General features: G+C 28.2%; 1 protein-coding gene across 12 annotated transcripts; it reads left to right on the top strand.

Annotated features, from left to right (window-relative positions):
• The first annotated feature begins 175 nt into the window (after nt 1-175).
• Nucleotides 176-25,718, top strand: Piezo (piezo type mechanosensitive ion channel component). 12 transcript variants are annotated; one of them, XM_074244488.1, is made up of 18 exons: nt 176-650; nt 4,412-4,525; nt 9,764-10,665; nt 11,365-11,496; nt 11,759-11,806; nt 11,932-11,970; nt 12,983-13,094; nt 13,161-13,270; nt 13,346-16,193; nt 17,979-18,041; nt 18,342-18,487; nt 18,996-19,172; nt 19,677-19,970; nt 20,029-20,105; nt 20,403-20,477; nt 20,792-20,860; nt 21,158-21,238; nt 22,362-25,718. In XM_074244488.1, the coding sequence occupies exons 2-18, from the start codon at nt 4,462-4,464 to the stop codon at nt 25,192-25,194; spliced, it is 8,070 nt and encodes a 2,689-aa protein (XP_074100589.1). In that variant the 5' UTR covers nt 176-650; nt 4,412-4,461; the 3' UTR covers nt 25,195-25,718. The 12 variants fall into 12 exon arrangements, with proteins under 12 accessions (XP_074100589.1, XP_074100619.1, XP_074100594.1 ...); XM_074244518.1 differs by lacking the exon at nt 11,365-11,496; XM_074244493.1 differs by lacking the exon at nt 11,932-11,970.
• The last annotated feature ends 31 nt before the right edge of the window (nt 25,719-25,749 follow it).

Below are 25,749 nucleotides of genomic sequence, written 5' to 3'. Positions count from 1 at the left end.
CATTACTTGTTGCGTCACGGTAAAGTTGGTGACTTTACACTGTTTAAATTTTAATTTCTTCCTTGTCAACTACGTTAGTTACCATTATTATTATTATTATTGTTATTATTATTATGATTATAAAGTCTAGGTTAGCTTAGCACGTATATTTACTGAATGATGAGTTTTCAGTTATCACCGGTTGACCGTGAGCGACTGGTCGTTATAATTTTTTTTAATTATTATAATAACTCGCATTACATAAATACAATTATCCGTTTTGAAAACAACATTCATATTTACAATACAATATGTACAGCCTGTTTTATTATTAATCAGCTATATTTTGTATTTAATATTTATATAGTACCATATATAATGTTATTTAGTTCTCGCATAACCAACATAATGCCGGTATTAAAGACGAGTAAATTTTATTATCAGTGACCTGTAATAATAAAAAAGAAACGTAATAACAACTTTAAAAAATGTGAAGAAATACTTATTCAAATCGTCAAATAAACTGACATTTAAAATTAGTTAAAATAATTAAAGATTTATTAATTTTCTTCTTCCTAAGTGAACGTAGTTTTTTAATATCAGTGATTTTATACATTTGACATAAAATAATTTTTAGGAAATATTTGAAGGTGATAATTGCATTTAATGAGGTAAATATTGATTGTTTATGTACAAAACGTGATGTTCAATGTAATTTTTCAATGTTATATATATTTATATGATAGTCAGCTGACTACATGTAAGTCGTATTACAATCGATATGTGAAATTTAATTATTTTAAACTAGATGAATTATTTTTGTGCACAAAAATTTTATTCTTAACGAACAGTTTTATAATTCCCTTTAATTATTTATTTTGAATATGAGGGAAATATTATGAGGGTCAAATTAAAAATCCAATTTTTTTAAAATCATTTTTTGGAACTAATTTTTTTGTTAAATAAAATTTCAAAATTCTCTAATGACTGCTAACTTTAATGTAATATTTGATGTCATTCAATTTAGCAGATAATGATTAATTAAAAAAATTTTTTTAACAAATAAATTATCGCAAAAAAAAATAAGAACAAAAAATTGACATTTAGAAAATTAAAAAAGTTAAAAATGCAATTTTTCAAAAATAATTTTTTGGAGCAAATTTAGTTATTAAAAAAAATTAAAAAATTATAATAGTGACAGCTAACTTAAATGTCATAAAATATTTTATGATACTAAAATTAGCCGTCGCTTTAAAATTTTTGATTTTTTTAATAATTAAATTAGAAGAAAAAAAAATTTTTTAAAAATTGCACTTACAGTTTTTAAAGATTTTTACAAATGAAATTTTTTTTTTATTATTTTGTAATCATTTTTTTAATGAAAAAAAATATCTTTTGAAAGAAATGGGCATTGTTGTAATAAGAAATTAATTTGTTAAAAATTTTATTTCTTAGCTAAAGAAATCAAAATTTTTCTTACAGTAACTTCCTTGTGGAAGAAAAAAAATTTTTTTTTTGAAAAAGAATAATTTTAGGTAGATAACTTACAGTTTTTTATTCAAAATTGTTTTTTCCCAAATCTAGAAAACCTTTTTTTTGTCAGGAAAATTATTGTGAGAAAAATTTTTATTTATTTGAGTAAGAAATAAAATTGTGTAAAATTTTCAAAAAATCAATTTTTTTATGATAACATTGCTCAGTTTTTTAAAAATATTTATTTTATAGCTCAGTGTACAGAAAAACAATTATAAAATTTAAAAAACTAAAGTAATTTCATGTATTTTAATAAAAAATGTATATATTTTAAAGGCAATATGAATAATTGTTCATCAGTATCAATAGCTCTTATTAATTAATAATCACAAAAGAATATTATTTTTTTAATTGATGAGTAAGCAAATATTTAACCAAAAGTAAAGCTCAATTTTAATATTTACTACTTTCATTATTATACTGTACGTATATTTTAAACACAAATCATCATCATAATAAAAAAAAATAATACATAATTGTTACGGAACATTTCTTATCATTTTTCTATTGTCATTTTTGATATATTATCGATAATGTATCAAACCATATTTTATTTCCCTGTTGGCGATAATGTCCACACAAGACAAATAATCAAACAAATATACCTTATATACACATATGTACGTATGTAGTATATTTTTAATACTATGGTGCATACACTTATATTATTCTTTAAAATGGTCAACGCGCAAAGAATGCAAATACTTCCTGCATCAGTGATTAAAGGCCGTCCGTGAGTACGTGACGATATAAAAGATAATTAAGTGTAAAAGAACATAAAATTACTAATAAACCTATTTTGAAATTTTAAATGGAAAACGAAATAACTCTATTAAAAAGTAACCATTAAACTAAAGCCATGAGTCATTTATATATTAATATGTACATATCAACAAATATGAAGTAATTTTTGTTATCATAAGATAAAACTCATTAATGTTATTTATTGTAAGTTAATGATACAGCAAGTTAATTGTGTCATACAAACAAAGAGGGATGAGATTCACGCATTTTTAAATTAAGTTAAGTTAATCTTCATCCCTTGCGTGTCTCACGCAATGAACACAAGCTTTTTCTTTTAATTTATTTTTATATTATTATCTTGCAGACCAGAAGGCTTTCTCTACTAAGTTAAGAGGTGTGACGCCATTTAATTATTAACAAATCTCTTAAGATAATTGTCAGTAAAATAAACATAACTTATGTTGAAATAAATGCTAAGTTTATTGACAGATCTGAAGATAAAGTCATTTTCATTAAAATTTCTGTATTTTTTTTTACATTAATATTAATAATAATAATTTTAAATCAACCGACTTTTGCGGTTTTTGTTTCTGATACTTTACCAGTGGTTCATGTGAGTATAAACCGGAATTTCGGACGATCGATCGTACCCTACATATCATTGTTTATGTTCCACCCATCCGATGACACACAAGATGGTCAAACAAGTCTCCTTTGTTATAATCAAAATTGACCACTTTCAAACAATCAAATCAATCATAAATACTTTTTTACAGTTTAATTAAAAATTTCACTCATTTAAAATCCAATATTTTTTTAATATTTTTTTACTTTATTTACAAATAACATTTAATTCATAAATATTTCTAATATCAGGGATTTTATCACTTATTTACATTTTTTTCAAATTGTTATTGTTATTAACAGATTCAAATTTACATTGTTTTATTTTTACTTATCTTGCATTCGGATATCTCATATTTAAACTTAAGAATCTTGTACAATTGTACATTGTCCCTTCAGTAAGACAATACCTTGTTCCTTCTACGCAACCTTATTTGATGCTTTATATCTCATTTAAATTCCGTCATGATTTCTAATCTTACAAACAAATTACAGCAAAAAAACAAATTAACTCTTAATTTCACACAAGTGAATGTTTTTAATTCTTGATTCTATACTCACAAAGCAATCGAAAATATAATTTAATTTAAAAATAGTATTAAAAATCTGATAATTCTTTGTTTTTAAATTTTAAATAATTTTTTTTTTTAATTTTAAATAAATTTTTAATTTTTAAATTTAAAATGATAATTAACTAGCAAGTCTGCAGTCACTATGTGTCTGCCTAACTTATAAACTATTAATAAATAAAATTTTGCTTTATTAAATAACGACTTTTGTTAAATTGCGCTGTATTTTTTTTAATTACTGACGTTTTTAAAGATATAAGCTCATTCCGATGTTACACTCATCAAGAGCTTTCATTTGAGTACCCACATGCATTTTCATATATTTTTCATATATACATATATATAATATATATATATATATATATATATATATATATATATATATATATATATATATATATATATATATATAATATAAATATATGAAAAATTGATGTGGGTGCTCAAATGAAAGGTCTTGATGAGTGTAACATCAGGATGAGCTTATATCTCTGAAAATGTCAATAGTTCAGAAGATACAAGGTAATTTCTTACTTATGTATCTAGAGATAGAGCATTTTTAAATTCAGCCGAAATACTTATCATAATAAATTGACTATTGGTGAGAGTGATATGAAACCTTGAAAATTCACAACTTCAGGTCAAGACTTTTTCAACGATACCAAATTTAACCATAAAAAATGATCGATACATAGTAATGATATTGATGATCCTCTATTTTCAATACATTTCCCGTAAAACATTAATCAGTGCGATTAACACAAGTTAAAATAATTGACATTAATAATGAATTAGCTCTTTTATGGATTAATATTTTCAGTTCACTCAAAACTGTGCTATTATATCGAATTATTCTCGTTAAAACTTATTTTAAGTCGTAATTTATTAATTTGAACATTTAAATTCAGCATACATTTAAATGATAAATATTTCTTCTTTAAAAATCTTTATTTTATTCACAGGTCATAAAAAATCCATAACAAAACGAAGATTACATAAAAAATAAATTACAATGGGGCAATATTGGCTTAACGTCGCGATTCTCAGGATTGCTGTACCTGGAATATTTACAGCGTGTGAGTAATACAATAAATCGTAAATATAAATCATATTCATAAATTAATTTTTTTATTTTTTATAACTCATTATCATTAGTTACATTAGTCAGTCTCTTGAAATATTAAATAACTATCAGCAACTCGTAGTTATATTCCCAGTCAATAATCACGTGTGACATTTATGATAAACTGATCAGTATTTAGTTATGCTTGATTAGTTTAATTTTCGTAACATATAATTAGTTTGAATTTGAAAACTTTGAAACTATTTTTAAATATATTATTTTTTATTTTATTTTATATTGTAATTTATATTATATTAATAATTTAAAATACCAATTTCCTGAATTTAAAAAATTTATAATTTAATATTTACAATTTTTAATTCTACAATTATTTTATCATTCTGTTTTTATCTGAAAGGTAATTTTTCATCATTAATTTAACTTTTTAAATTAGTTTATTGTTAAAAATTTAGAATTCTAATTTAAATACATATAATAATTGAAGTTAATACTTTTACTCTACTTTCGACAAGTAACTTCCTTATTATTTTTAACATTGTAGCATTGGTTATTACAAGAGAAATTTCTTTAGTAGAACATTTAGGGGAATCCAAAATTAGAGAGCTCCGCGCTCAAACAGCAAACAAACATAACTTCATTTAAATATTAGTTCAACAAAGATTTTTCTTTCTATTTATAAAATAAATAAACTAAAGAATGCAATTACCGCGAGTACTTTCTTAAATTATTGCAAAAAATAAATAACCAATCAAAACCATATCTCAATATTAATAGATTGTGACTACTGCGACCCGTCGAGCGGCAAGTGTTTGTAAATGATATGTCGGTTGTAAAAATAAACAAAATAGCCGGAGAGACTGAAAATATAATCAAATCACATATGTTATATTTAGATAATATTTATTCATGCTTTCTTTGTATCTTATTATTTCTTAATATTATATAACTCGTCGAATGACTTCAGAGTAACATTAAAATTACGCAAATTTAAAGGTCAATGTCACATTTTTAAAGAATTTATTCATATAGTTGAAATTAAAATAAAAAATATGTCACAGTGAAGATAATTATTTTACAAGATATTATCTCTTATTACATTAGTATCGTAACAAGCGCAGAATTAATTATAATTTAATTAAGGTTATTAGTAATGTTAGTACCGCCTCAAAATTTTAAAGTATTTAGATGATAAGCGATCACGATGATATAATTAAATTATGCTTCAACGGAATTTATTTAAATTATAATAATTTAATTTTATTAGGATTAATTTTTAGAGTTTCATTATATTATCCACTCACAACTAGTTCGATTTATTCAATAATAAATGACTCATTTAATGTTAGTTAAATATTTATGATTTTTAATTATTTTAGGAAGCTATTATCTACACTTATTTTGAGCTTATTAATTATAATTAGCTGGATTAATATTCAACTCTCGTGATATGTCATAATATACTTAACTTGTACGTTTGTAATTAGAACTTATTTTGTTAATAATTATATTTTATAAAAATAAGTTAATTAAAATAATAGTAAAAAATTTTAATAATACCAAATTAAAATTATTTTTGCTATTTTAAAAATTTTTTAAATATTCTGCGCTCCGGTTTTTTCTAAAATAAATATTATTAAATATTTTTTATCACAATTTAGTAAATCAATTTATTTTTTTATTCAAAAAACAAGTTTTTAAAGAACTTTATCTTTAAAAGTGAGTCAGATTGAGTGACTCATTTTTTAATCAATTCCAAATCATCAGCATGATATAGTAAACAAAATAATATTCAATCAATTAAACCAATCACTTAAATTTTTTGTTTGCTATTTTGCATAATTTTATCATCAAAAAATTTTTTTTGGGATTTTTCATTTAAAGTTTAATTTGTTTAGCCAAAAATTCATGTATAAATATTTTTTTGCATTGAGACAACTTTCTCCAAAAAATACATTCGTTAAATCATTTTCTTAAATATCGCAACCTTTCCTATACTCGAAAGTATTGTTATGATATATATTCTGAAACACATATCTTTTATAATTCATTTCAATCTCTACATAGGTACGACATACCTACTGACTATTTGACCTTTTGCATCGCTCTTTACACTCTAAATATATACACAGATATTTACAATGTTTGCTATAAAAATATTACATATTTCATTTTACATCCAAAATTTTTTTTCTGTCCAAACAATCAAACAAGTTTTTTTATTAAATTTCTAATAAAAAGTATTTTTAATTTCCGTATTACATATATGTATACATTCTTTCAATTTATCTAACACAAAGTATAAGCTAATCATCAATATTTGAGTAGAAAACTTCAAAGGATTGAATAGAGTTAAAGTAATTTATTTCTATAAATATATCCCGATTTTTTATGAGTTAAAAATGAACTTCCACTATAAATTGTATTTTACACTATTTTTAATTCATACTTGAAAGCAGCACACTATTTACCAATAATGAAAGCAATGTTAACAGTTAAAGAATTATTTACGATTCATTCAAGAAAATATTCTATTGAGTTCGGGATTAATCTAAATAATGTTTATATAAGAACTTCACCCACGATTTGTCGCCAGAAATATAAATGATTTGATTCAAATTTTTTGGGTAATGGCGTTTCCATTCGTTGGAATAGCTAAAAATAAGTAATGCCGGTGTCACTAAAATAATATGCATTGAAAGTTTGTTTATGGAACTATTTCTCCACTTTTAATACAAATCTAATAATAACTAAAGTTTGTTTAAATTTGAAAAACGATTTTAAAAATTTTATGCTTTACATTCAGTAAAAAAAATATCGCTCTATAAGAATTAAATTTAAAGCAATTGTATATATTTGAAAAAAAAAAAAAAAAAAAAAAAAAAATGCATATTTAATTCATTGAACCAATTACATTTCAAATGACAGTGTAATTTTGAATTATTTTTGGAACTCAGCGTTAAAATTTAATAAAACTCCGTCTGTGTAGTTAAAAAAAGACTCGAAAGAATACTAGAGTATAATTTGTTATTTAGTATATTATGAAATTAAAAAATGATTTTTATTTATTCTAACTGATGTTAGATTCATAGATGGACTGTTTTAATCCTTCATTGTTATTTTAGAACATCTCTAATGGATCATAGATAAGTTATACCAGAATATGTGAAATGATTTTATTCAATTAACTCTCTCGTTGTTGAAACTAAATTTTAATACCGCTTACAGTAATTTAAAATTAATCGGTAATATTTTGAATCCGAATTCCATATTAATAATTTATGTTTCTATAACATCCACGAATCATTTGATCTCTTAATAATTATCAATTTAACCCATAATTAGGGCACGTGATTTGTAAATCAGTTAATTCTCTATCAATTTTCATTAAAATCTTTTTTTATTAGTACAATACTTTTGAAGTATATTCAATGAAGATGATGTCCGTTAATTAATATTTGATAACTGTGAAGTGTAACATAATTATCATTTATAATAAATTAGTAATTGTTAATTAGTCTATAAACTATCAATGCAAGAAGCCTGGGATTTTAATTTTCCAATAATTCAGATTAATTTTTCACCTTACATCAGATCATCAACTAGTCAACGGACTATAGACTTCATCAAGACTCTGCAAATGATAATAACTTTAATTACGACACTGAAGCTAGCAGACGTCTAAAAATTTGTGATTTTTTTTTATTAATTAAATTACAACTAAAAAGATATTTTTAAAAAATTGCACTTATAGTTTTTTGTATGTGAAATTTTTTCAATAAAAAATTTCTAAAAATTTTGAAATGTCGGCTAACTTCATTTTCATCTTTAATTAACATTATCAGTTATTTTTTAAGTTCTCGTCCATGCTTAAAATATTTAAATAACTCAATCTTGAGAATTTGGATAGTAAATGAAGATGTTAAATTATAAGAATTGCAACATTTCGCTGATTTATTTCAGCTTCATCAGGCAAACAAAATATCAAAAAATTAATTTTTATTTATTTTTGTTTTATGTCAAATATTTGTGTTAACTAAAAATTAATTTTTTAATTTTTAGTTTGCTTAATGAAGCTGAAATAAATCAGCGAAACATTGCAATTCTTATAGTTTAACATCTTAATTTATTGTCCAAATTCCCAAGATTAAGTTCTTTAAATATTATCAGTTATACTCAATTTAATTAAAATATACTTCGCGTTACTAATGCCAAAAGAGCGTATAAAAAATTTTTTTTCACTTCAACTAACTTAAAAATATTTATAACATTTAGACCTGTAAGAAAAGTGAATAAAAAATTTTTTTTTGTATATACCCTTTTGGTTCTAAGACAAAAAAATTCTAAAGCCAAAAGAGCGTATCATTTTTTTTAATCATAATTAATTATTAGCCTTAAAAAAAAAAAGAAAAGTTATAACATTGGTCAAAATAATGACTCCTCTACTCATTTTATTTGAGGAGAAAATGTATTTGATTAAAGAAGAAACTAAAATATCAATTTAACTAGGTACTACTCCGATGCCGTCTCCATTATCATTATTTTTTGTTTCTGAAAGTAAAAAATAATAAATATCTATTGCTTGTAAATTTATAAACTTTGAAAAAAGTACTTTAATCTGATATGATTTTGTAATTTGTACAGTTAAACATAATTCATTAGACTTTGTAAGTGGAGACATGATTATTGGGCCAATAGAAATGAAAATTTTGTAATTGAGTCAAATTCATTTTTCTTCAAATAGAATGTTATTGTTATTTTGGTTTTTTTTTTTTTTTTTTTTTAAATTTAAATCCATATTCTTTTTAAATAAAATGAGATGAAAAGTCATTATTTTTACCGGTGTTATAACTTTTTTTTTAAGGCTAATAATTAATTATGATTAACAAAAAATGATTTGCCCTTTTAGCTTTAAAATGGTTTTATCTCAGAGCCAAAAGGGCGTATACAAAAAAAAAAAAATTTTTTTATCCACTTTTTTTGCGGATCTGAATGTTATAAACATTTTTAAGTCGGTTGGAGGAAAAAAATTTTTTTTATACGCCCTTTTGGTTCTGCAAAGCCAAAAAAGCGTAGATGTTGAGATGCGCTCTTTTGGCATTAGGAACGCGACTTATTAAATTGTCTATGACTTTCCGAAAAGAAAATTTTCACTGTTAATTAAATAAAATAAACGTAAACAACAACAGTTGATAATTTTTACATTTTTACTAACGTTTACTTATTATTACAGGTACAATATGGCGACCAACAGCACTTTCACTTATCTACTTGATACTTATGCTCATTTCACCATTTATTCCAATACCAACTTCCGAGTCGATGAAAAGAACAACTGGGCACTACCTAAAGTCATGTATAGCCCTAACATTCATCACCAGTGTGATACAGTTTATCTTCCAAATAATTCTCGTCGTATCATCATCAATCTGGACCAAGTTCACCGAGAATTGCAGCTTTTTAGAAGAGCTCTTTCGACATTTTGGTTTAGTTCGCATGGATGGTGCATCAACATTAGAAGTATTCTACTGGCTACTCCCAGAAATACTTACTCTACCAATAATGGTAACGCTGTACATCCTGTGTCGTCGATTCACGTCCGAAAACAATCACCAAGACCTCGAGAGCACTCCAGGCCAAGACCAAAATCTTCAATCTTCATTAAGAAAATATGCAGAAGAACGCAACACCAAAATAATAAACTTCCTCGGAAGAATAGGAACATACATAGTGCTGGCGTCTCTATGCTATACCGCGACCTTGTCGCCCTCAGTCGAAGGCGGATTTTACTTCCTAGTGTTCTTCGGAGCTGCTACCTGGTGGGCATGCAATCGAGAACTTGTTAGAAACTTTGCAATAACTTGCAGAGTTGTCATGGTTGTCGTAGTAGGTCACATAGTCGTTTTGATGTCTTATCAAAATCAATGGCCTCAAGAGTACATTCCAGTTGACAGCCGATGGTCACGTTATTTTGCACTTGAAGCTTATTATAAAACAAACTGTACTGATCCAAGAAACACAATATTCACTCTAGATAATGATGATTGGACTCAAAATGGATATGCATATGCATTGAGACTTTTTTGGCTTTACTACATCCTTGCGCTCCAATCGAAATTTCTTTTCCAATCACCGGTAAGCATGTATCAAGTGTTTTTTCATTTATACAATATAATTCGCGACCCAAATGTCAAAAAAGCGTATTACAGCAGTTAGATAAGATTTTATGCCAAAAGGGCGTATAAAAAAATTTTTTTTCGCTATTCAACTTAGAATTGCGCCCTTATTGACACTGGCCCAGTTGTTTGACACTTGCAATTTTATTCTAATTAAAAAAATCAAATATTCTCAAAAAAACAATTTTCTTAAAATTTATAATTCAAAAATTATAATTATTATTTTATTAAAGTTGACTTTTTTTTTTTTTTTTTTTTTTTTTTTTTAAATAAAATTGCAAGTGTCAATAACTGGGTCTATTTGTAATTTAATAATCAATATATATTTTCAATTCTGTAGCAAAATTAGTAACATATAAATCACAATTCAAAGCAATCGGCAAAAAAAACTATGCGCTCTTTTGGCTTTAATTTTTAATGTCCTAAAGTTAAAAGTTTTGGCTTTGGAAATTTAATTTTTTTATTTTTAGAATTAAAAGTATTAATAAAGTGATTAGTAAAAAAAAAAAAAAATTTATACGTCCTTTTGGGATTTGGGTCGCGAATTATTTTAATTATAATTAATGGATCAATTAATTACTTCAATATTAATAATTTAAATGACTGAAATATTAATAAAAATATTTTTAAATTTCGTGACGCTGCTTGAACGAATCAGAATTTGTCTGATGATAAACCAATAAGGCTAAGTCAAAAATTAAAAAGTCTAGACACACAAATCACGCGTCATGTGTCTATGAGACGTAAAACGCCATCGCAAAGATGGCAATCTGCACGTCGGAAAGCATACGTGAGAATTGTTATGCTAATTAATAATAATAATAACAATAATAGCAAATATAAAATCAATGTTTGTAGATGATATGAATTACGATGTACATGTTAAGCTTTGCTTTGTTATAACTTAACATATCATTTGATTTTGCTAATTTAATTTTATATGTTAATTAATTAATAATTAATTCTTATGTGCTTTTTATTATTTTTTCATTTCATATTTCTTTACTCTTCGGGAATGTCTTCTATGGTTTTTTTTGGTTGCTGTGTTTTAGACACCTACTACTGCAACTTCTGCAAATCAGCCGGATGAAAGAACGCCCGTACGTATACAAATAGCGACGCTGCTTATTTATTTTTAGAATAGTTTTTTTTTTAGTTATTAATGTAATAAATTAATTAATAATTATGTAATTTATTTATTTACGTATACGCATCCTTGCTGCAGAATAATAATACCTATAGTGCTACAAACATTACTGACACGGTGAGAGCTTTTGCTACTATTGTAATCACATTTTGTAAACGCGATAAGCACTCCGTACAACCATTATTATATGCACTTGTAATTTTAATTAATAGTTAGTAATCTACCCAATACCTAAGCTTGATATGTTGCTGAATATTAAGGGATTAGTAGTAATCAGAAAATTAGAATTTTCAATAATTTTTTTTTGTCAACAAGTCATTTTTACTTCATTAAAAAAATATGGCATCATTACACAATGTTTTGACTTGACTTCAAAAAAATAAATAATTTTAAAAGTTAAGGCTGTTTGTCTTGATCTAGTTCTAAGAAAAGGTCCTTGCGGTGATCATCATAAATTCTTAGAGATTTATCCAAAATCAATCGGACAAAAAAAAACTAGTTTTGTTAATAAACAATCTCGTGCCTGATCAAATTTTTTTTTTGTTTTGAAAATTAACAAAATCGCGGCCTCAGAAAATTTTTCTCTAAATTTTCGGGAAAAAATCAACAATTAATTGTTTAAAAAAAATTGGAATTAAAAAAAAAATTTTTTTTTGATCAGGCACTAATTTTTTATGTTTTTCAAAAGTTGTGTAAATTTCATTAAAATCTACTGAGCGGTTTTCGAGTTAGAGTGGTCACCAGTTTAAAAAACACTGTTTTGAGAAAAATGCATTTAAAGTTTTGCACTCTTGATTCACTTCAAATTTTCAGAGAATATTTTTAAGATATGATATTTAAAGAAAATGTAAAAAAATCGATTTTTCAAAAATTCTGACTACCCCTAATTCCTTAATTAACTCTAAATTAATAATAGAATATTCCTTTTTTTTTTTTTTTTTATTTATCTTTAATTTTTTTAAATAAGATTTAAATTTAAAGTAAATTTTTTTCATGTTCAGGGAATACAATGGATTTTATTTTAAAATTTAATATAAATTTTATAGTATTGGGTTATTTACTTTGAAAATAAATATTTTCATTAAATGACTTGATGAAATTTAAAAAAATTTTGCTTTGGTATTAACAGTTAATGCGATTTGGATCTGGACGAGCTGGACTTTTACAAGATTCAACTGGAAGTGTTACCGTTCAAGATGGACAAAATGATGATAACATACAAATGCAATCTATTGTTGAAGGTAAATTTAAATATTAAAAATTGTACTAATATATTTAATCTCACATTTATATAATTTTCTTAACAGATACTCAAGAAGATAATTTAGGCGTAATTGAACAAGTAATCATGGCCATTTATTCAATTCTCCAGTTATTTGTTCATTCATCTTACTTAGCAACAAACATTATAATGATGGTAAGTACCAAAAATACATCTAAATCAATTGAATAACTCAAATTTTAACCTTATCGTATTTCATTTTACTTTAAGACTTGGTCTATCATGTACCACAGCTGGACGACATTTGTTTTTCTTCTTTGGGCATTAATAATATGGATGGCACCTAACAAGCGTTCAGCAATGATGAAATGCTCACCATTTGTCGTAATGTACGGAACAATTCTTCTTCTTATCTGTTATGTCTACAGTATGAATTTAACACCTGAAGAAAGGCCAGATCAAATAATCGGTGGGATTCCAATGTTAGAAGTAGGTTTTCCAAATGCAAATGAATTGAAAAGCTGGCACTTGATGGTGAAATGTGGATTTATGGTAATGTTTTGGATAACAATGCGTCAGTATATGTCTGAGCGACACCAAGCCCGACAAACATCGGCCCTCAGAGATATGATAGCGCCACTCAGAGTTTCAGTATCGGCAGCCACTGCAATGCATCAAGAAATGCCTGAAATAAAAAGTAAATTTATGAAAGACGTCGGTCTTGTTGTCAAAAAATTACTGACTAAATTCTGGATTGTCGTTGTCGCAATAATGCTTTTTACTAGTGGAATAACCGGAGAACGGATGACAATGTTCCGTATCATGTATATGACACTATTTCTCTTTTTCGTGATTTCATTTCAAATTTCGTGGGTCGCTTGGAGAAAAATGATGTATGGATTTTGGATAACTGTTATTGCATACTCAGTTATTATGTTAATTCTTGTATATACATATCAATTTCGTGATTTTACTTCCTACTGGGAACATTTAGGAATCAACGAACGTTTGCAAAATGACATAGGTCTTGAAGTATACAAAACAAAAGACTTATTCGTTCGTCTTTTGACACCCACGTTCTTCGTAATCATCACAGTAATTCAGATACATTATTTCCATGACAATTTCCTCGAAGCCACGGACATCGATAAGATACAAGTACTACCAGAATTACAGCGTGCTGATTCAGAAGCAACAACAGTACCACCAACGTCTACTTTGGACGTTTTATTGGGTCCAGATCAAGAAGCCTCGACAATATTTACTTTACGACAACTAAAACACATGTCGAAATTAGAAAGAGCTGCATTTTTCCGTCGTACTGTTAAGCAGTTAATTAATTTTTACAATTACATTTGGTTAATACTTGAAATTCATATCCAAAAGATAGTATTTACGTCTCTAATATTACTCTGCATCAATGACGTATGCGCAATAAATCTAATTTTCGTAACAGCTATTGTTATAATTATAAATTTTAGACGTCCGATTCAAATAATGGGCATAAACAGCATGTCTGTAGTAATAGCACTGTTGATGGTTACGAAGATGCTTTATCAAATTCAGTACATCGATCCTGACAAGTTCAACGTTAATTGCACGCGAGAAAATCCAGATAATGGTAATCAAACACTTAAAACTTATAACATTGCCGAGTGGATCGGGTTGAAGAAAGCATCTGCTGCTTGGGGCGACACTTTCAATACTAATGCAAATAAAGTACCACCGGCCAACGACAATCCTTCTGAGCAAGAAATGCTTGCATACTTACTAAAAGGTTACATTGGTATTGTTATTGTGACAACGCTTCGAGCTATCATTACTGTCCGCCAATCTTTCTATCGCCGTTGGCGTGGAGAGCCACTAGAAATGCCAGAAGTTATGTTCCCAAAAATAAAACGAGCTGAAGCGGACAAAGGAATCGCAGAATGCCTTAAATTCTTCCTGAATTACGGTTTCTACAAATTTGGTCTTGAATTCTGCTTAATAGGCATTGTGATACTTATCAGAGCACGCATAGACTTTTATTCAGTCGTCTATGGTGTATGGTTATTGGTTTTCTTCGCACAATCACGACGTGTCACTGCTAAAATTTGGCCATTCTTCAAAGTCTTTGCCATTATTCTTTTACCTCTGCAATATTTCTTCGTTGTCGCACCACCTACATGGTTGTGTATTAACTATCCGTGGGTAAATATATACCGAAGACTTCAAGAATGGATGTATCTGCCCGACCCAGACAATGCACCGAATCCAAGAAAATTGATATGCGATTTCTTCCTGCTGTATATGATCGTCCGACAAAGTTTGGTCTTCAATATCGAAGCTAATTGTAGCGCTAATAACATTGAACATCCAGCGGGACATAATTACTCAGTATTTCGAGACATGGACAAGCCAAACTTTGTCAATCCAGTCAAAGATTATGTGTCATTTATCCACAACTGGCTAGATGTTATAAAAAGAGGAGTGATGATGAGTTTCATGTGGATAACACTGTCAATGATGTTCCTTGCTGGCACCAATAGAACAAATATCTTCTCGCTTGGTTACTTGATTGGATCGTTTATTTTCCTCTGGCAAGGAAGCGACTTTTATCTCAGACCGCTGAGAGTCATTCTTAGATGGTGGAACTTTTTGATTGGCTACAACGTTGTCGTTATATTTTTGAAAGTACTGTTCCAAGGATTTGGATGTATTCTTATAACACAGTTCCAAAAATCAGCCTGCTGGCTAGTTCAATTATTGGGAATAGCTTGTTATCAATATAGAAATTCCCAATTCAAAATAGACGTATCTGATGATATAAAGTGTCAAATGCCACAAGATGACAGCGGTTTAATGTGGGACGGGTTCTGCTTCGCGTTTCTTATTATACAAAAACGTTTATTTAAAAGTTATTACTTCTTTCATATCGTCGACGAGACTAAAGCGATGAGTATTCTGGCGTCTCGTGGCGCTGAATTGCTTGAGAATCTTCATCGTAAACGAATTGAATATCAAGAAAGCATTGAAAATACTATTCTGCAAAATATTAAGCTGAAAATGGATAAAATTAAAGCTGATCAGCAAAAAATTCATGGACCAAGTTGGCAAGAACCAGCACATCATAAAGTTGGTAAGAAAATATATAGATTTTTAATATTTATAATTAAGGGGTTACATGGTGTTCCTCCGGAAAAAAATTATCTTTTCAACAAATTTTCAATAATTTTTTTTTAATAAAAACAATGAAATATTTTATTCATTTTTACTGTCTTAAAGGTACATGTTTAATAAAAGATTACTGAAATTAAAAAAGAAAAAACATTAAAAACTATGCTAATGTGACGTCATTTCTGGCCAACCCCTCGGAAAAAAGATGTGCTTTAGTTGAGACTTCAAACTAAGTCTTGAACGAAGAAAAAAAAATGAAAATTGGATTTTTGGCAGAGATTTTTACAAAAAAAAAATTAAAAATTTGGATAAAATTTCGCGGCATTTTTTTTTTAAATAGTTGAAATTTGTAGAATTTAATAAGACAAAAAAATCGATTTTTTGAAATCGTGAAACCTATGTAACCTCTTAAGTGGTTAAAAATAAAAATTTTTTATAAGACTAAAGTTAACCGACATCTAAAAATTTTTGGAATTTTTTTTTATTGAAAAAATTATTACAAAAAAATTAAAAAAAAAAAAATTTGCACGTGTAAAAAAACTTACACGTGCAAAAACTGCAAGTGCAATTTTTAAAAAAAATTTTTTTTGTTTTAATTTAATTGTTAAAAAAAATCAAAAAATTTAGAACGTCTGCTAACTTTAATGACATAAATTTTTTATTCTATTTTTTCCAAATGTTAGTGGATAATAAAGGTTTTTTTTTTTTATTAAACACTTATATTTAGAAAATAAAAATGGAGAAAAATTAAAAAATTTTTAGACTGCTTTAATTCATATACTTTCAATATTCAATCAACTCTGACATTTTACAAGATCTAGGTTTAATACTTTACAATAATCTTAATTTTCACTTCAAATTAAACAAATCAAAATCTCAATATTTATCTTACACTAAAATAATCTTAAAACTATCAATGAACTTATAATTGTGCCAAAGGAATGGCACCACTGGCAAGAACTTGTAGCGCAAGTTCGTATGTCTCTTCAGGACACACGCCACCGCAGGGTTATCAGACGCCAATAGATGACAGTGACACTGACAACAGTAGCGAAGATTTGCAAGATGATAAACAGCAATATGACCCACCACCTCTGACTCCACGCGCTTCTTCATTATTGCAAGCGCCGTCACCAAACTCAGCTATTGTATCAGTGAGTCTTGAGGGTTATCTAGAGCCCACACGAATATCTTTCGGCTCGCCGCCGAGTAGTGAATTGAATCCACGTGGCGTGTCACCTGATGAGACCTTTCCAGTATTTTCGCCACCACCTTACGATCAGCCAGCAAACAGCGATCGATCTTGCCAGTCTCTTTTAAAAAGCATCCATCGACGACGTCAATCCAGTCTTGCTGGGACTAATTGGAATCCAGAAGCACCAACAATCTCTGGGCATTCTGTCATTTCAATCACTTCGCGGTCACAACGATCTCATCATACATGTAACCGATCATATCAAGAAACATCCAGCCTAGGTCATCGTACTATGTACATAAGCTTCCACAGCAATGATTTTGAATGCGACTATTGCACATGCACATTTCATTATTTATTTAAAAAAAAATTTTTTTTTTTTATTTTATACATCATTTAGAAACAACTGTCACATTAATTTATTATTTACAAAAAATTATTTGAAGGAATTTTTTTTTTTTTTTTTTTTTGAATTATTAAAAATTTTATATTTCAGAAATTAAATTATAATTTAATTATTATTTATTTTTTAATTTATGTGTTCTCTATTAGATTCGCTCTATCCGAGAGATCGTCCATTGTACAAACATCGTGCTCCAAAAACTAACAGAGAGGGTAATTGAGAAACTTCTTTCTTGTTTAGAATTACTAAAACTTATCCTGCATAAATATTTTACTCCATCCAATTAATTAATCCTTATTTAAATTTTTTTCAGACATTTGTAAATTTCCTTGTACAATAATCACCATAATTAATTGTAAAAAAATCAATCCTGTTCCTCTGTAAAATATCCTGTAAATAATTTTGATGTTTTAATTTTAAGTAGACGTTTGTGTGCATGGTGTCCTTGTGATGTTTAAATTATATTAATAAAATAATGCAGGATATATTAATAATAATTTTTCTTTATGTAGCTGTAAGATCTGGAGATTACTACATGTTCGACGACGTGGATGATGAAGATATTACCGAAGCATTGCCTGATTCAGAAATGGAAATTGATGAAGAAGAGCAACGTCGTTTGCAACGACACAAAGGTCGTAGAATGACTGTTTCTGAGGTCAGTATTTTTTGTTTTATCATATATTTAACATTTATTTTTATTTTTTTTATTATTTTTATTATTTATGATTAAAATTTAAAGCGATGAAACTTTTTTTTTTTTTTTTTTTTTTTTCATTCATTAAAAAGATCATTTAGTTTTCATTAATCAAAATGAATACTTTTAAAATTACAATTCAATCATAAATTTTAGAAAAAAATATACAAATTTTTTTCTTAATTAAAAACTTCATACTTGTTTTATTTTTAATTATAAATAATAATATATTTTATTATTTTTCTACTGATTGTCAAGCTGGACAACAATGGACTAATATTATTTTCTGTTTTGCACAATGTTATTTTTACCACAGCACAAATTAACTTTTTTATTATTAATCGCACAAAATCCCAATGATTGTATTTGAATAATCATTTTTATTATTTTTATTTTTTTTAAAACTGTCAATAAATCATTTGAATACGTTCTATAAAATGGATTTTGATTCGCTGAGTGATGGTTGCAGCTGATGTCCACGCTGTTTAAGACAGACATTGAGATCGCGACACACGTAGCCATGTACGGAGGAACATCAAAGGATGCACTACGATTGAGACGTCAGAGTATGCCGCTATCCCGCAAGAAATCATCCATGTCCTATCTGAGCGCACGTTCAGAAACCGAGACTGCCGCGACGACCGATGTGAGCCTTTCCCTTGATCCTTAAAAAAATCTAACAATTTAGCGTACTCTAACAAAATATTTATTAACATTTACCTGTTAATTATTTTGAATCCTCTCATCTCGCTGCTGTAGCCTCTTACTTTTTCTCAATTAAATAATTACCAATTATTCATTAGTCATTTTTCATGATTAAACTAAGAAATATTTTGCTTAATATTTGTATTTTTATGTCCAAGGTAATACGCCAATCATTTATCATAAATATCATAAGCATAAGTCATTACTTTTTGTCTTATGGCATTGTTAAAGGTATTGGAACTTAGTCATTCATTTTTGTGTTTATATTTACTCACAATAATACACACGAACGATTATTTAAATATTAAAATTTGTTTTAGCTTGGACTACTGTAACATACAACTTTAAACTCTTCAGCTAAATTTGAACCGCATTGTTTATTTGTTATTAATTATAAATATCAATTTGAATATTTATTTTATTTTATAAAATACTTGTTTATTAGGAAGTGGATCGCAGTAGCGAGATTTCTGGAGAAGCACAAGCTAGAAGAAAATCAAGGAAAAATTCACAGAAAAGTCCATCTCGTTCTGGTGAAAATGCTGATGACAAAGACAGCAGCGCTACATCGCTGGAAGATGATGAAGTTAAAAAAAGAGTATCTTTTTTGACTTACTTCAAGTTTTTATTTGAGCTGATAAACAGTTTTATGATTTCTGCTACGAAACATTTAAACAAGTTTTCTAGGGACTATCGGTATATTCGAAAAGTTTTGAGCAAAGAAAAATTAATTTTAAAGGTCAGTTAATTAATATTAATTTTAAATACTTCAATGACTAATTAAAATTAACTTTCAGGCTAAACCTGATTTCCGAATGGGAATGAGATTGGGTATCAATCAAATCTGGCAACCAATACCTTTAATGAAAGACAGGTAAATTAATTATTTGTAACTAATAATTATTATTTACTATTTATAAATTGTAGAGTAAAATACATGAGCTAGATATAAATATTTTACAGTAGTTTTAGATAAAATTGTAAGCTTTATCCAACAAGTTACAAGCCAATGGAAGAAAAATTCAATACTTTCAAGTGCTTTAAAATTTTACGTTTATATAAATTATTTTATAAAATTACGCGAGCTTTTGAATATTATTTTATTATTTAACGGATTGCTCGATAATAGTATTGCTAGAAAATTAGTTTGTAAATTTGCTCGCCCTGACAGATCAGAGACGGAAGCAAGCTCAAAAGAAACGGTCGCTATTGAGGATCCAGATCAACTAGAAGCAAAGAGCGAAAGGTAGGGCTTGTTATTGAAGAACGAATATTATTAATAATTTATAACGCAATTAGAGGTTCTGGTGTGCGACTTTGGTATTGGTAGCTTGGTTTCCTCAAAAAATCTTCCGCACTTTATTTATTTCTCAAATTTCTCTCACGGCGTCAGCATTTAATTTTAACAATATTTCATTCGACTAATTAATTTTCCTAGTTATTAGTTTTTAGACTAAATTAAAAAATTTTTTTATTTTATATTTCTCGCACTAAAATAATTCGATTTTAATACACTCATAAATAAACGCATGATAACATCCCAATTTTTTTTTAAACAAGGCATCAAATCCCTTCCTGGTTGCAAGAATGTCTGCAGCGCTCCTTCAAAATCCCAATGAAAATCCTTCAGTAAGTTTCAATCCATTCAATTGTCATCAAGATTTAATTGTCAATAAGTATTTAAATCATTCAATTTTTTTTTTTAATCCTAAATTAATCCAAGGTAATTTTTATAAATTATTTTTTATTTTTATACTTTTGAATTTAAATTAAGAAATAAAAAAAAGTTTATAAAAATGTCAAAAAAATAAGCAAAATTCAAAAACATGTGAATTTTAGTTTCTTATTTTTTTATCATCCCAAAAATAATTAGTTGTAGTATAAATTAGTAATTACTATTAGAGAAACGGTGATTATTTTTACTAGGAAGGAGAGCTTGCTGACTGTGCCACACATCCGAATCCTGGCGCCGAGTTTGGAGCGAGGATTGGACGGGTCCTCCTCCAGGTATCGGTTTCATCACACATAAAAAATAATAATTACTATTAATTATATCCCACAAATTACATTTTTGCATGTTATTGCATTCTTTTATTACAGTACTATCCTTTGCATGCTTTCTATTTTATTTTACTAATTAAAATTCAGCCTCAATACATTTAGTACAAAAATTTATTATGTTATGATAAAAAGGTTCTTTTAACTTTCATTATATTAAAATGATTTTAATTTATTTTAAAAGTCGTTTATGAAAGAACTTGTAATTATTTACAAGTTGGGTCTACCATTTTAATTTTCATTTTTTTTTAATATTGATATATTTTTTTTTTTGAAAAATACATAAAAAAAACAATTAAAAAAAAAAAAAAAAGTTGATTACCACAATTTTAACAAATTTTCAAAAAAATTTATAAACTTTTTTTTTTTAATTCGTTTTTTTATGTACTTTTAAAAAAAATGAAATATAAATTTTTTTTCCAAAAATATGACTGCCAAAATTTTTTCCAACTTTTGAAGGCAAAAAATTTATCGAAATTTTAATTTTTTTTAATTTTCGATATCTTCACCTTAAATTCACCGTAAAAAACAAATGGAATAAAAAAAATTAAAAAATATTAATTTTTCACCTAGATATGGCCAAAAATACATAAAAAAATAAAAAATTAAAAAAAAAAAGTTGATTATCACAATTTTAAAAAATTTTCAAAAAAAATTATAAATTTTTTTTTTATGTACTTTTAAAAAAAAATATGCCAAAAACATTAAAAAAAAAAAAAAATAAAAATTTTATCCAAAAATATGAGAGCCAAAATTTTTTCCAAATTTGGAAGGCAAAAAATTTATTGAAATATTAATTTTTTAAATTAAAACCGATATCTCCATTTTAAATTCGCCGTGAAAACAAGCAGAATAAAAAAAATTTTTAAATGTTAATTTTTCACCTAGATATGGCCAAAAATACGTTTGACCCCACTTGTAAATAATTACCGAAATTATTTATCAAAACAATAAAATGCTTATCACTGTACATTAAAAAAAAGGCTGATGCAAAAAATCCTGCATCCTTGATATTTGTGGGTGTGAAGACAAACTAACAAATGTAATAAAATAAAAAATGTATATTTCACAGCTCAATTTTGACAAGAACACAGCAAATATCACAAGTGGAAGAAGAAGAACCGGAGCTATCAGAAGTGGACCAGCCAACAATAATTCAACTGCTAGCATCAATCTGGTTTGGAATTCTCGCGCACTCAACATTTATGTGTTATTTCATGATATTTTTACACCAAATTAACAACGCTTCGGTGCTGTCAGTGCCCCTGCCACTGATGGTATTCTTCTGGGGCTCACTAACAATTCCCCGGCCCTCCAAAACATTTTGGGTGACAATAATAGCGTACACCGAAGCCATCGTGATAATAAAGTGTATCTTCCAGTGGGACTTGATCGCATGGAACCAGGTATCCGGAAGAAATCCCTTGGCAACGACAACAATAATAGGAGTCGACCGCAAAGCTAATTACGCACTTTGGGATCTGCTGCTTCTTCTGATGGTATTCTTCCACCGATTCATGCTCAAGTCTATAGGCCAGTGGACGACTCCTTATGCGACTAGAAAGATAATTCCGTCAAAATTAATAATAGGTCCAGACCGTCTGTCTCCTGCTAGCGGTCCTAGTCAAGCAGGCTCGACTCGTCTTCAATGGCAAAATGAAGAACAAACTCAATCAAACCAAGATCTTAACTCAGTATCAACTTCAAAAGACCTACCGAAAGCTGCTGGTACGTCCGGCGAAACCAACTCGGATTATCACAATACCGACAGCGACGAAGAGCGGCCTGTAGAAATAAGAAACGAAGAAACAAATGTCTGCGATGCAAAACTTACCACCGCAGTCAGTATGACGTTTAAAAAATACCTCGAGCCAGCGAAAGGTTTTTTCGCAAATATTTTAAACCCCGATGGCAAAGAAAAAACAAATGTCTACGCTTACATGTTTTTATGTGACTTTTTCAATTTTCTCTTGATAATCTTCCGATTCTCTTCGTTTGGAAACCAGCAAGGTGATGGCGGTGTAACCGCTTACCTCCAAGAAAACCGCGTGCCAATGCCATTCTTGATAATGATGTTGATACAGTTTGCTTTAATAGTAATTGACCGTGCGCTGTACTTGCGAAAATCAATCTTAGGAAAGCTAGCGTTTCAATACGCTTTAATTGTCGGCATCCATATCTGGATGTTTTTCTTCTTACCCGGTATAACAGGACGTGCATTCAACGACAGTTTGCCACCACAAATTTGGTACATCATCAAATGCTTTTATTTATTATTAGCAGCTTACCAATTGCGACTTGGCTACCCAACTCGCATCCTCGGTAATTTCCTCTGCAAAAAATACAACATTGTAAACTACTGTTTGTTCAAAGGATTTATGCTGATACCATTTTTGTTTGAACTACGTGCGGTGATGGACTGGATTTGGACAGATACCTCAATGACGGTGATGGATTGGTTCAAAATGGAGGACATATTTGCAAGCATATATCAAATAAAATGTATGCGTGGATTGGAGTCTGATTTTCCGCAGCCGCGTGGAGAAAAAAAGAAACAAATGAGCAAATATTTAGTCGGCGGTGGATTGCTTTTAGTAATAATAGGTCTCATTTGGTTCCCACTGTTACTATTCGCGCTGAGTAGCACTGTTGGTGTGTCAAATATACCCTCAGAAGTCTCACTGAGGATCCAAATTAGCTCGCACGAGCCTATTTACACAGCAACTGCTCAAGACGCTTCAATATTTTCTTACACTGACGAAGAGTTCAAAGCTTTAAAAGGAATTTACACATCTGACAGACCGGCGTATACTTTCTTGGATAATTACGGATCTGGTGATGTTGCGACTGTCAAATTGAGCAAATCGACTCAAAGAATTTGGGGAATCACGCCTTTAGAGAAGGACCAGCTGAGAAATGAATTGAAATCAAACATCACAATGAATATTCACGTCGAATGGGCGGTTTCAAGAAAAACCGATGCTAAAGATTTTTCAGGAATATCCACAACGCCAAATATCATTCCACTGCCAGCTTACGTCAACGGCGAGTTCAATCCAATAAGAACTAATTTATCATTATTATTATCCTCCGACAGTGATAATCCAAATGTAACTCTATCGTTACCGCACGTATTTCCGAAGTTTCTTAAAATAACAAGCCGCAATACCAGCGTAGTAGAACAATTGATGCACGCGCCAACGCAAATTTATATGCAAGACGAAATAATAACCAACAGTCCTGATAATTTGTACCGTAATGTAACTCTGCAATTAGTTTCAGAACTCGGACAGCAGTGGTGGATCATCCAAGAGCAATGCAACGATAACTTGTACAACAAAGTTCTCAAAAATGTTCCACTGAACGACTGCAGCAATAATATAGTCATGTTTATGTTCAATGAAAAAGCCTTTCCCGAAGGGCTCAGTTTCTTCAGCGGCATGGGGATCCTCGGTTTGTATACAACTGCTGTTATTGTTGTCAGTCAACTAATGAGGCGCATCGTCAGTGACATGGCACCCAAGATTATGTTCGATGACATGCCGTACGTTGATAGAATATTGAAACTCTGCTTGGACATTTACTTGGTACGAGAAAGTAAAGAGCTGAGTTTAGAAGAAGACTTGTTTGCCAAACTTATTTTCTTGTATCGATCACCGGAGACCCTGATCAGGTGGACGAGGCCGCCTGAGTCTAACCAAGATGATGACGGAAATGACAATGAAGACTTTGACGAGCCGGATAATAATAATCGCCGTAATAATAACAATCATGATGATGATGATGATGATGATGATGATGATGATGATGATGATGATGTAGATGTAGGTGTGAATGATGATGTAAATGACAATGGCCCTCAGGTAAGACAGCGAATTAACGAACGAAGGAGCGACGAAATTTAGGATTATATTAAGACAGCTTGTAATTTTAAATATTTTTTACTATAATTAATTAAATATCAAATGATAAGTAATAAAATAGAATAAGTTTTACGAATTTAGTCGATACTAATATCAATTTAAGATTCAAAGACTCTAAATGCATTTCTTTATACATGGCCAAAGAGAAAGTATGACAATTATAATTCTTTTTTTAATCATGTTAACAAAAGTCGGCTAAATTAATTTTTTATTTCAATTATATTTTATCATGATATTATTTTTGTGATTAAGATAAATAATATTTAATATTTATATCTTAATACGTAATTATCAACAGAGTGCGTAGATTATTACTTTACATATTATAATTATTGCAATTATTATTTATTTATTGATTTGTAAAATGGTATTGCGTAATAACTGCCAAAATAATTTCTTTTATACAAAATATATTTATATTCATTATCGTATGTACGCGTGAGGCTTTTTCATTAAATCGATTATTGTCAATTATTATTATTATATAATACTAAATATTTATATTTATCAATAGATGTTTCGTTTTTTCATAAATAT

This window comes from Cotesia typhae, unplaced genomic scaffold (assembly GCF_013202065.1).
Source record: "Cotesia typhae breed Kobodo isofemale line unplaced genomic scaffold, CoteBio_Ctyphae contig_11, whole genome shotgun sequence".
Lineage (NCBI taxonomy): Eukaryota > Metazoa > Arthropoda > Insecta > Hymenoptera > Braconidae > Cotesia > Cotesia typhae.
The sequence above is the reverse complement of the archived record's forward strand: the minus strand, read 5'-3'. Positions and strand labels throughout refer to the sequence as shown.